The sequence below is a fragment of the Cynoglossus semilaevis genome, chromosome 7, assembly GCF_000523025.1.
Source record: "Cynoglossus semilaevis isolate Cse_v1.0 chromosome 7, Cse_v1.0, whole genome shotgun sequence".
Taxonomy (NCBI): Eukaryota; Metazoa; Chordata; class Actinopteri; order Pleuronectiformes; family Cynoglossidae; genus Cynoglossus; species Cynoglossus semilaevis.
In genome coordinates this window covers 9262276-9275004 of record NC_024313.1, presented here as the reverse complement: position 1 = coordinate 9275004, position 12729 = coordinate 9262276, and the positions used below count along the sequence as shown (strand labels likewise).

The window sequence follows — 12729 nt, the reverse complement described above, 5'->3', positions numbered from 1 at the left end:
CTTGATGGATAAGGCTATGTGTGTGACGCTGAGTCATGTGTGCAGGTCAAGGTCTCCGACCTTTACGTCCACATGTGCTGCACGTCAAGAAAAGGGAGCCATTCATTCCAGACTGTGAGAATGTTGAGAGGACACTTGAAAACCATCGAGACCTGACACTGCAAATAAATATATAAAATATATTTATATATGTATGTATAAAAACCAATACAAATATATAATATATATACTGTATGTATGCATTCTTTTACTATTTTTTATAACATACACCTATATGTGAATATATATGTACATATACTGTGTTACTTTAGTTTTTGCTGTATATTTATAAAGACAAAGAGTTAACTATACTGTTAAATATACAAATATTTACACATAAAATATCTCTGTACTATATGAATGGTAATTCATATGTATACATACATATATGTATATAAATATGTAAATAGTTTATTTATTTATATTTAGGTTTTACAAATATTTACTACAATATAATCTACATTGACCAACGTTGACATTTTTTTACAAAAACTGTTAAATTAATGCGCAACATTAATTGCACAAGATCAGTTGGATTCAGTTAGGTCGTCCTAATGCCACAGCAAATTGAGTTTCAAGTCAGAAACACATGCGTTTCATTGGTAGAGGGTCACATTTTGTTCATTCATTCCAAGTGAATACACTCTCTATCCTTTCTTTCCTTCCTTCCTTCCTTCCTTCCTTCCTTGCTCTCTCTCTCTCTCTCTCCCTCTCTGTCTCGGACATATTTGTAGCGTGTACAGGCAGAAAGATGGTTGAAAAGTAAAACAGAAAAATACAAAACACTTCCCCCACAGTCTAGACACACTAAATGTGGTCTATTCAATTCAATGCGGTGTTTTTATAAAACAGGGAAAAGCTCATTGGGTTGAGGATGAAAGCAGACTTGCTGTTCAAGGCTCTACATGAATAATGCACAAAGCGTAGAGGACATGCTCCAGTCTGTTTTGATAAAAGCCAAATGATGCGCTTCCTCTCCTCTCTTTTACTTTTGGCGCAGTTCCCAACAGCTCGTCCAAACTCCCCGGCGTCTGGAGGGACGACTAATGAGACCAAATCTGATTACATGTCACCTCCATGTTCCACGGCTTCACATTACATTCAAGAAAGTCTATTTTCACATTTTCACAGTCAGATATTATGGAGAAAACATATTTAGGCAGATTAAAGAGTCAATCCTCCTAAAGTTTATACTCAACCTGTGACAAGATGGCCGCTTTTGGGAAGTGATTTGTTTTTTCAGTGTTTATAAACTGAACAACAAGAAATATGATTTTTTCACAGTGTACTGACACAAAGGAGAGGATATTTGTATTTATATATATATATATAAATAAATAATTTAAAAATACATATATAAGCAAAATGCTTGAAGGTGAATAATTACTGATTTAATTATTTCACGACATGTACAAGGAATTACAACTTAAAATGTCAATGTCAGGCCTAGAAAATAAGAGCACTTATTACAACTTAAAATGTCAATGTCAGGCATAGAAAATAATTTTGGAACGTTTGGCAAGTGTGAAGTCACCGAATCCAAATTTGCAAGGAACCGACTGTATGCACCAAGAGGAGGATTACAGTGATTAAGTCTGGAGATGAGGTTCGACACAGTTCAATGACCTGACTGCTCCCTAACCAGAGTGGCAAGGATTCACTTTGGCACACTTTTCAAAGTAAAAGCTGACAAACTAAAACACATTTGCATTTTGTTCAAAGACTGGGAGTGGTCTGGTTTAGACCCCCAGTCAGACTGAGGTTCACCTCCACAGCAGACCTCCTTTACAGGAGCACATTAACAACCTACTGTTCTCAGGGTATTGTATTATCTGTGCTGCCCAAAGCAGAAGTAATCCTCCGGCCTTCCACAGTTATATTTATGGGAGTTCATTAATGTGGAAGTAGCACTTCCACATTTGACACTGTAAAATTACCCGTGGGCCAAATGGTTCCCCTTTGATACTTAATAGGTTAATTAAAGATGGACTATATGCAAGAATTTCCAATAAAGTCTGAAGAGAATTATTACAACAAAGTCCTGCAGTCGTTGGTTGGAGTCGCAGAGATTATTGTTTAGTGTTTATCTGTTTTTTTCAAAGCTAAAATGCTTTGACTAACAAGGAATGAGTTTCCCGTTCACAAAACACATGAAATAGATCAAGTTACCAATGCATTCATAGCGCCCCCTGCAGCGTAGGGCGAAGTTGTTTTTTTTATGTAAATCTTGAGGCAAATATGTTGCACATTAAAAGTTGTCAATGGCTGTTAAAATCTAAATTAGTGGAGCAACAGGAAAACCATGAGATTTCATTAAATTGTGCTTTAATTTCACAAGACAGGAAATTAAAATAAATTGAACTAAAATGAATTAAAATGAGTCGGACTGGACTGGTTCAGATGCCATCATTTTTACTGCCTCCTGTTCTAACTGTTCCGTGATGCCACTAACCCACCCACCTCACTTATTTCTCACGTGTGAAGATTAAAAAAAGGTGTAAGACTGCCTGATTAGCTCTGTGTTTGCAGCTGCTGGGCTCCTTGGTGGTGACATGGAGCAGCCCTGAGAGAACCAGGGAGCCTCTAGAAGCCCATCCAGGCTGATTTTACTTATTCATCATTGCCCCAGTTTGAGTCGAAGAATCTGTCCTCACTCTGACAGGGGCAGGAAACACTGCTCCATAAAAAGAAAAAAAAAAGAAAATGCTTTTACTACCAAGGGTTCACTGATCCACTACTACTAAGCCATGGCAGTCTTTGCATTAAATATCTAACAGTAGTAGTGACTGATGAATGACAAGAGCTTAGCTTGACATGTTCCCTTGATGTAAAGTCATTACAAAAGACTGGTGGGAAGAAAAAAAAGAAGAGACCCTCACACGTAATTTGAATTCGAAATATTCAAATAAAAAGGAACGTCAGTTAGGGGGAAATACATTTCATTTATCAAAACAAATTGATTAAAAAAACAAACACAACCTACATTCCCTGAAAGATTCTGTGCAGTAATAACTGATCTCCAACAGCCTGAGGATTTCATCACCAGTATAGACATATATTTGTTTGACCTGTATCTACCTGATACAGATGCCATATGTGATAACACAGACAAGACATTTACGAAATAGGTAAAATAAGAAATAAGAGAGGGAGGAAGTTCTCGCTTTCCTCCTCCACTGAAATAAAAATGTGATAAATGCAGGTTCAATGCATACTTTTTTATTCAGGATAAAGCCTGATTTTTGTATTTGTTTTGTTGTTTTTTTTGCTGAATTTAATTGTCTAATCAATGTGGCCATAGAGAGTGGATTCATATTAAAGGTAAAGTATGGGGAAAAAAAAGTCTACTGTTTGTAAACATGGACCACGCATCTATCAGTCTCCTGCCTGCAGGGGGTGTTATTATTCTGTCTGTATATTGATATAATGGAAAAACAATTTTATTTGACTGATCCATTGACTCATCCAAATAATGGAATTACTGTATTAATATGGACAAATATCAAGACAATTATGCAAAAATAAATGCTAAAATTTTAGCTTCTTATGGATTTCTCTGCACATTTTTTATAGGGATTTTGAGAAATGATAAATGGGGTAAAGTATGGGTTATTCCATATGCGGCGCGTGTTGTTCTGCCCTCGTGCTAAAAGATTTATAAACACAGCCCTAATTTCTAGATTATATACATCATCCCATAATCCTCCTCATGTGAACTGACCCCTGACCCTCCTCACACTCTTCACATCTTCTTTGGGCCTTTATGACCTCCTGCATCCTCTGGGATACAATACCGCCACCTATAGGACTAATTTAGTAATATTATCATTGGTTAAAAAAAGTTGAAAAAAATATTGAATTGCAGCCTGCAGTGGTCCAGTATTCTCTTCGTCAGATTGTGACTCATTTGTTGTGTGAACTCATTCACACTACAGCCGCTTGCGCTCTTATTCAACGTTACATCAGCTGGCAGAAGAAAGCGATGCAGTGTCTGTGAAGTACGGTGTGACAACGGTGTCCAGATGCAGAGCCACTGTGTTGCTGCTGCTGCTGCTGTTGTGTTTTTGATCACTCATCCCCTCATAGAGGGAAAAAACACAAGGACATCAACTGAAAACAGGGTGATGCCCTTGACAATGTGTGCCTGCGTTCAATTAACATCACAGGCGTGATATAAATATTCAGACACTGCTCATTGTCCCCCACGTCCTCTCCCCTACCACGAACACAAACAGATGCAATCACCAAACCTGATTTGACTAGAGTCTACCTCCCACAGCCACGCCGCCGCTCCACGCAGTGGCAGCGGCATGTGGACGAGTGTCGACGCAGTGCAACCTTATCACATAATTAACATCTAGGTTGCTGTTGCTGACGGGAGGAATTTTTAACAGACGTGCTCTATTTTACGAGAAGGGACTATTGTGCTTTCTACGCTGACAGGAATCTGAATGACAGATCTACAGTCAGAGAAACGCATCAACTACCAACAGAGTATCCGTGCCGGGGTGGAGAGCAAACGACACAGCAGCGCTTTGTCTGGGTTAACGTCCCACGTAACTCAATAACCTCGTATCTGCAGTAATGAACTTTTAATAAAAACCCCTCTCTGAAAGGGTCACCACTCCTGAAGACAGCTTCACTGTGATACATATGTTGGTGGAACCTCTGTGGCTGCTCCAGACACTGCCTTTTCCCATCATTCCATCACTTATACAGCACTAATTATATTGATGAATGACTCACTCACTCCCTTCTTTACGAGTGGCCTGTGACAGCTGACAGATGTTGTGTCTTATGTTACACTCTCATCTGAAAATGTTTTTTTTAATTGAACTTTTTTTTAAAATTTTCTTTAGATTTTACATCACTTTTGTTCTAAGCCTAAGGGGTTTCAAACATATGGTCCGTAGTCCAAATCCGGCCCGCTAGGGTGTTCAATCAAATAAAAAAATACACAAACATTTCATGTTCAGGATATTTTTAGACTATATGATATATTATGTTATAATGTACTGGTCCGGCCCACTTCACATTTAGTTGTATGCGGCCCGTGAACCAAAATGAGTTTGACACCCCCGTGCTAACCTTTTCTAAAGTTGTGATTCAGGTCCTGGAGGCATTTTCTCAGCTTTCCTACTTTCCAATCAGTTATTTTAATGGAATATATCGGGGAAATTGTTATGCATTTTTATGACTACCAGGTCTACAAAATAAAATAAATGGCTTTAAGGTTTTCTTACATAATTAAATGTGTACCAGCTGAGAACAAATTGGAAACCCTTGTGCTTCACAACGTACTCTCTACATCAAGTTACTAAAAACTAAATTGAATCAATTTTATTTGGTGTCAGCTGAATGAACTGAACAAATTCGGAAAGGATTAATTGCACCATTTATGACCACCTTTTTAAATGAAAAAGGACTTTTTGTTAAAAAAATGTGTTTAATTGACTGTTGCTGCCAGATCTGTGACTAGAGGCAAGAGCAGATTTTGTTTTACATCCTTCTCTGCCTCCTTCCTGTGAGGCAGAGGAGACGAAAGCCTTTGGAAACACATGGACGGGGAGCTAAACAATCTCTATCTGGGTTTGCAGTCACAGGGTGACGGCAGCGGCCGATTGGCGAATGACTGACATCAGGAGAGAGGAGACAAGAGATCCTCTGACTCTCGATGGCACAGTGGAGAGGAAATAAAGTGTCGGAGTGATGCAGAGTGTAGAGTCTGAAGGTCAGGGATAAAGCGGGTCAAGCGCACGTCACACCTGGCCCTTGACTGAAGAGCATGTTCAAGCTCTCAGACTCAAAAGCCTCTGTGTTTGGATTTGGTCCGTGTTAAAAAAAACGACCTGGTCTTGACGTTTGTGTTTGTATTTGTGCAGTTTCTTCTGCTGGTCCCAGGTGCAACAACAATAAGACGTAATCAGGAGAAATTCATGTGTGAACGTAAGGAACATGACAATAAGTGGCTCCCCATCTGCTGCAAACATCGTCTTTACAAATTATACTACACTGAAGTGCTGCTGTAATTACTGCACCAAACGTAGTACTGCAGGCAGCTTGACTCTGAGAAGTACTGGTACTTTTGCAGTGGTTTTTGACATTTAAATTACAGCTCTGATTAGACGATTGGGTTTGCTGTAAGCGTTATGTTTCACGATGAAACCATGAATGTGTCCAGATTGGGAAGGAGTGTGGAGCGATTACGCTTCACTATTACGCTCATCAATGTTGTCGCACGTCAAAAAAAAAAGTTTTTTTTTTTCACGAAGCCAAAAAAAAATTTTTTTTTTTTTCACAAAGCAGTTTATGAAGACTTGTCAGGCTAAATGTCAACTTTTAATTTCTGCTCGTGTCGTAACGAACTCCTCCATCCGTCATTATCTGTGGCACTTATCCTCCAAGGGTCACAAGAGAGCTGGAGCGTTCCCAGCTGGCACAGGATGATAGGCACAGAACAGTCTGTATAACTCACCAGGATATTGCGGGAGTAAAAATATCGAGTCTCTGCAATTTATGGACTGCAAAAGGAAGGCAAAGTACCCAGAGGAAATCCTCCTTCAAACAGGGAGTGTACAAACTCTGCACAGCTCCGACTTACTCCGGTTTTTTCCTGCTCATTATGTGAGCCGGTCTGGGGGTGATTACTTCAGTGTAAATATTAGATTTAGCCGTGTGTAAAATATATTTACCGTATATACAACTGACACGACTCCAGAAAGGCTGGGGTGAAGTTACAGTGAGGCTGAGAAGGTCATAAAAGTAACATTTTGGAAGTTGTTTTAAAGAGGAACGTTTGTTTTCTACTGTGTACTTGACATCACTTTCTCAAACATTTGATTATTTATCACTCGTCTTCCAGTTTAATTTAATAATGCAGTGGATGTTTAAGTGCATATGTTTGCAATCTGTGTTGACTTTCTCTGCCCTTTCTATAGCCCCCCCCCCCCCTCTCTCTCTCTCTCTTTTTCTCCGTGACCTAAAAGCATTTTCTCTGTCCGAGGAGACTCTCACACAGGCTAAAAACGGCCCGTGTCTCTCCATCCATCCTATGGAAGGACAGATATGGGACTGTAACTCCAGAGTGTCATTAAAGTGGATAATTTATAGACATGTTCTGTCCCTGAGAAGAAACAGTTCCACTGCACAGAACTGGAATATGCCCCCCCCCGGATGAATGGATGGATGAGTGGATGGATGAGTGGATGGATGGATGCAATCTGACCTACAGTGTGGGGGTGTTTGTAGTAGCCTAAAAGTTGACCCTTGACACTGTGTAATTCTATTACCGAACAAAAAATAAAGCCTGTGTTTTTTGATGAACAAGCCACATGTTTCCTAATAAAGGAGACTTACTTTTTGAGTTCCTCATTTAGTTCCCATGACTCACAAATGCTCACAACAATATGTATAAGTAAATATATATGTTCTGTATGCTGTACAGTGCTGCCTGATATATGATATATATGATATATTTCATGCATTAGGCTTATATAGATTTTCATGAATTATACTAACAATAAAATGTAAGTCAGTATTTAGCATTTTGTGTTTTTCTTCATTATCATTAATATTAGTAAATGTGTACTATGAGGATTATTATTAGCAGTAGCAGTGATAGGATTTTGGAATAACTATGGAAGCCTCACATACTGTAGTCTGCACTGTGGTAAAATAATGGGTCAATTAATGCAACACTCCCAGCCAGTGTTTAGCAAACGTCTGATTAATGCTGATCTGCCCTACCAGCCGCCATCATCCTCTAGCCGTCTTAGTATTGTCTGTCTGATGTTGCCAAAGACGAGTGACAGAACCGTACAGTTAGTACTACAGTGACTGGGGTTTCCAGGAACTTACTGGGGAACTGTTCCTTGCAGCCTGTTTTTTTTTTGTGCCGCTGAATAAGTGTGTGAGACAAATCTACTTGCCCTTTTCTAATGATTAAGACTGCTGCCACAGTCAGTCACTGTCACTCACCATTGACAAAAAGGAGGGAGAGAGGGAGAGAGAGAGAGAGAGAGAGGATGAAATACAGGAGTGGATCAAATATGTGCTTCTTTTCCATCAATTGGTGAGGAAATCAGTGAGTAGATTTGCAGGGAGAGAGGACCAGAGGTACGGTTTCCCTCTCAGGTTGTGTCTGTGACAGAAATACCAATTATTCAGAGCTGGAGAAGGTTTTTTTTTTTTTTTAGTGCTGTTGGAACGTGGTCTAATTCTTCCTGGTTGCCTTGGTGATGTGAACATCAGGACGACAACACAGAGAGTCTCACAGCGTTGCAGCATCCTCACTGATTTCTTGTCATCCAGGAGTGAAAAATTGCTTTCAACTCTAAACTCAAGGGGGTTATAAGGAAAAATGACATACCTGCCAACCAGGAGGAATTCCCCATGGACTCCCAGTCGCCTCATGGCCATCAGAAGACCCCGCACAGTCATGCCTTCGCAGAAACACACCACCACACGAGCTTTGGGCAGACGTTCTCGCAGCTTCCTCAGAAGACGATCAAAGTGCTTCTCCCCGGCGTTGCTGTAAATCTTGTCAGAGTGAGCGATGCACAAGCCTTCCTGAGCCGCCAGTTCCTTGAAGGCCTCCATGCCACTTTCCCCGTAGTTTCCTGTAGGTGGTGCACAAAACAGGAAGTCCGATTCAGGGCAGTCAATGTATGTAGAGTGTTCCAGAAATACAGTATGTGTTGTTAAGATCAGGACAAAAAGCTGTGCATTTTACTCATTGGTTCCCAAAGCAAGGGGTCAGGCCCCCTACCTCAGGGGTATAGAGGTACTGTGGGGGCCACCCTTTATTATTTTTTTAGGCCACAGTGAAGGAATTGCAATGATTTGTAATTTTATTTCCTACGTTTTTCCTTTTTCTTTTCTGACAGCACTGCAAATTCTAAGTGCAGTAGAGCATCTTAAATATGTATAAATTATGAATTCATTTACAATATTATATGTATAAATTATGAATTCATTTACAGCATTTTGTCATAACTCAAGACAATAGAAGATGTATCGCAGTGAGAGGCTTCTCTATGTCCATTTTTAGAATCAAGAAATACTTGCTGAATTATCATGACACAATCACTGATTTAGAAATAACAAACAACATCAACAATTACACACATCATTATGCACTGAAACACGCTGTCATCAGTGGATGGCTGCACTAAATCACACATGTGTAATTATTCCACTGATAGACCACCAACAGTTGACTTAAGGCTCAACCTTTCGTATCTCCGTCTCATCCAGTCATTATTCTCCACATGGCTCCAGCCCAGAGTGAACCGAAGCTCTGATGATCCTCTGGTAATGAGTGTCAGGGAGTTTACCCGCCACTGATTGCAATCAAAGTGGCGACGGACAGATCCGAGATGGCTATCCTTGTTTAACCATCCCAATCAACAGCCCCTCAAAGCTGTTCAGGTCTAAATCGTCCTCGTCCACGCGGAGGCCGACCGCTCCACTAATGTGTGATGGTGTGGTTTGTTAATAAAGCCGGCGCTCTTTATCATGACAGCTGGATTAAAGCCACAATCCAATCACTGGTGCATGCTTGTGCACGTCTCTCTTCCCTCAGTCTCCCTGTGTGCAAGCACATGTGTGTGCTGTGTGCTGTGTGCATGTGAGCAGAGGGACGCTAACAGAAAGCAATAAAGACAATTGTTTGTCTTGAGAGGCTATAAGATCCAAAGGAAGGCCGGCAGCAGCTACGGTGGTCACACTAATGCACCTGCTCCTGCATCGGTTCTTCAATGGTCCCTTGAAGACACTTTCATCTGACTCAATCCATTCTCCCACACATGAATGGAAACAATGATATTCCATTATTTAAAGCTTTTAGCGCAGACACTGACACAGGTGGGACGTGAGTGCAATGGCCGACGGCACATTTGACAATGACCGCTTCACGTTTTTGTGTTTCAAGGATTCCTATCAGACTAATAATAATTGAGAAAATTAATGTTTGTTTCTCTGTTTTTTTTTCTTCTTCTTTCTATTACAGTTCTTGCAGTTGCTATGGGCAACGAGCTGCATTTATAACTCGTCTGATGTGGTGGAGAAGAAAAACTCATGAGCTTAAGCCAGTCGTGACCACTGTTTCAGAGATAAGTAAACACAGAGTATACAAGGTCTGCACCGGAAATATAATAATTCACAGACACAAAATGCCAAAATAACTTGTTAAAACCGCATGAACAGTGTATGCAACAGTGCTCCCAGATACTCTATATAAAATAGGTCATCTCTGACTTTATCTCCTGACTACCTGATGCTTTTTGGAATCAAATTATCCCCTCTTCTTACCTCCCTCCCGGTCTGATCTTCCATTACTCTTAAATTGTTGACTTCAAACCCACAGGAGCCTTTTGCAGGCATTGTGAAGGTCAGACTTCTGATGCCACCTAGTTATGCCTCCAGGTATTACAGCTCCCTAACTCCTCTTCAATATTCTAATAACATCCTTTGTCAAAGACTCTCCTCAACACCGGACGATAATAGGACTTTCTAAAGATTTTGACACCCATTCTGAGGCTGCGGCTCAGAGGGGATCCTGGGAGATATGGTCTGTCATTGATAATGCTAATAGGCCGCTCTGGTGATGTCACACTATACTATAAGTTTAACCAAAAGCCATTGCCAAAAGCAAGTGCCCTCAGTATAGCTACCCATTACAACAGCATTGTTATTCCTTCTACTTCAAATATTACTCATTAAAAACTAGGTGATTTTCACTATGTCATTTTGATGTACTTGCAGGTTATCCAACCACGCACGCACGGCTGATGATGCAAAGCTGATGATTCACTCAAAATAACATCCACATGACATACAGTATCTACTGTGTCTACTGTGTTCCCACAAAGACAGTACATACTGAGGTATGTATGTAAAAGACCCTGAGGGTAGAACACAGAGGAAGGCAAGAGTCGGCAAGCGTGTAATCGTTATGTTATGAGTCCAGACGTAGTACATGAGGTGGTTTTGATTCAATATAATTCTGCAAAAATATAGTACAAGTCGTGGGGCCTCGGTCTGGCCCATGGGCTTCAAGGAGCCGGCGTTTGAGCTAAAAGATTAATATGACAGAAAGAAATCCCTGGCAGACTCTAAACTGAGGTCACTTTATCTTCCCTTATCTGTAGTTCATACATGCATGAAGGGCTCTGACCCTTACGTGACACTGCATTAGAATCTGCCATGTTACCGTGATGGACATAACCAAATGAGCTCGGGGCTGCTGCAAGAAATAATTGTTACCCACAGTCTGCCACTGCTCCTAAAAAGGCTCTCTCAGACTGTAGCATGCAGAACAGAAGCCATTCATCAACGCTGTGCAGAAAGCTGTCAAGTTCCTTAGAACTAAGCTGACAGAATCTATGTGCTTTATACAGGAAGAGGTGCAAAGGTCAGCATCCATGACAGTATGAAGGTCTGACCCAGGTGTGATTTAGGCAAAAGGCATAAAAAAAAGAGAAATGAATGCTGTTATACAGAGGATGGCCTCCAGGGCATCACTGTTTTCTTTCAGCGAAACAATTTCAGGCACAAATTCAGAGTGTAATTTTCATAAACATAAAATGCCTGTGTTTGATTGGCCTAATACGTGGAGCATCATAAAGGAAAGTTTATGTGAGCCAATTATAAACTGGTACAGCATTGTCTCTGTCCTCACCTTATTACCAAAAGCACACATTTCAAGTGTAGCAACTATTTTCTGGAAAGGCATGGGTTTTTATATTAGTTTCTCTGTAGAATTTACTGAATGGACACATTTTTTCAGGGTTGTGTTGTTGAGTTCAGGAGTGTTTGGAATCTCACCCTCAGTGTGGACTGCAGACACGTAGGTCCAGTTGTACCGCTTCACAATGTCCAGTATGGCCCGGGCTTGAAGAGTGTCTGAGGGCACAACTCTCAGAAAGTACTTGAACAAGGTCTTGTCACTCAGATCGATGCTGGTGGCAGAGTAGGCTATCTGAGGGATGTTGAAGAGCTGCAGCAGATTCTGCACCTGTATGGCCACAGAGCTGGACCCCGGTCCAATCACTCCAGCGATGGGCTTTTTGGTGGGAGGAGGCTGGTTGGACGGAGTCCCGTCAATGCACCACTTGGACCCGTCCTTGTCCTCGCGAATAGAGATCAGAGAGTCTCGAATGAACTCGATGCTCTGCTCAAGGGCCACAGACGAGTGCCAGCACGAGTCCCGGATCTCACAGCCTAGACTGATGTTGGGGAGCAAGTTCGGGTCCGTGTTGATCCGGTCCAGGGTGTGAAACATCGCTTCAACTCTCTGTATGCCGTACTGCTCACGAACGTCCCCGCACTTTCTCTCGGCCACTTTTTCTGCGGACGGTTGGTGGTGGACGGAGAAGAGCGCGCCGATGATCACGTCCCCGTCCATGCGGGCCACGGAGCGGGACACGGCGCGGGGTACCACGGAGCGCTCATAGATGCTGCTGCTGCCGAAGCTGAAGAAAAACGTGGGTACACACAGGAGAGCGAGGAGACCCATCTTTACGCATGCCATGTCCTGCCACATTGCATGAACCGTGTCAGCTGTGCAGACATACTAGCCGCTGTCCGTCGGTACATCCACGTTTACAGAAGCGACCGGAATCCGTGAGCACGACACCTGAGGCATCTCCAGGCACACCTGCGGAAAAAGACAAGACACGGTGCTGTGAA

At 41.5% G+C, this 12729-nt stretch overlaps 1 protein-coding gene across 3 annotated transcripts in view; it reads right to left on the bottom strand.

Moving 5' to 3' along the window:
- Positions 1-12729, bottom strand: part of LOC103381085 (metabotropic glutamate receptor 1) — a 29153-nt gene that overhangs the window by 12146 nt on the left and 4278 nt on the right. For all 3 annotated transcript variants that reach the window (XM_025056898.1, XM_008313281.3, XM_008313284.3), the window contains 2 exons: positions 11866-12697; positions 8408-8657 (listed from right to left, as the gene is read on the bottom strand). In XM_025056898.1, coding sequence (XP_024912666.1) covers positions 8408-8657; positions 11866-12583 — 968 coding nt within the window. In that variant the 5' untranslated portion in view covers positions 12584-12697. The remainder of the gene's footprint in view (positions 1-8407; positions 8658-11865; positions 12698-12729) is intronic.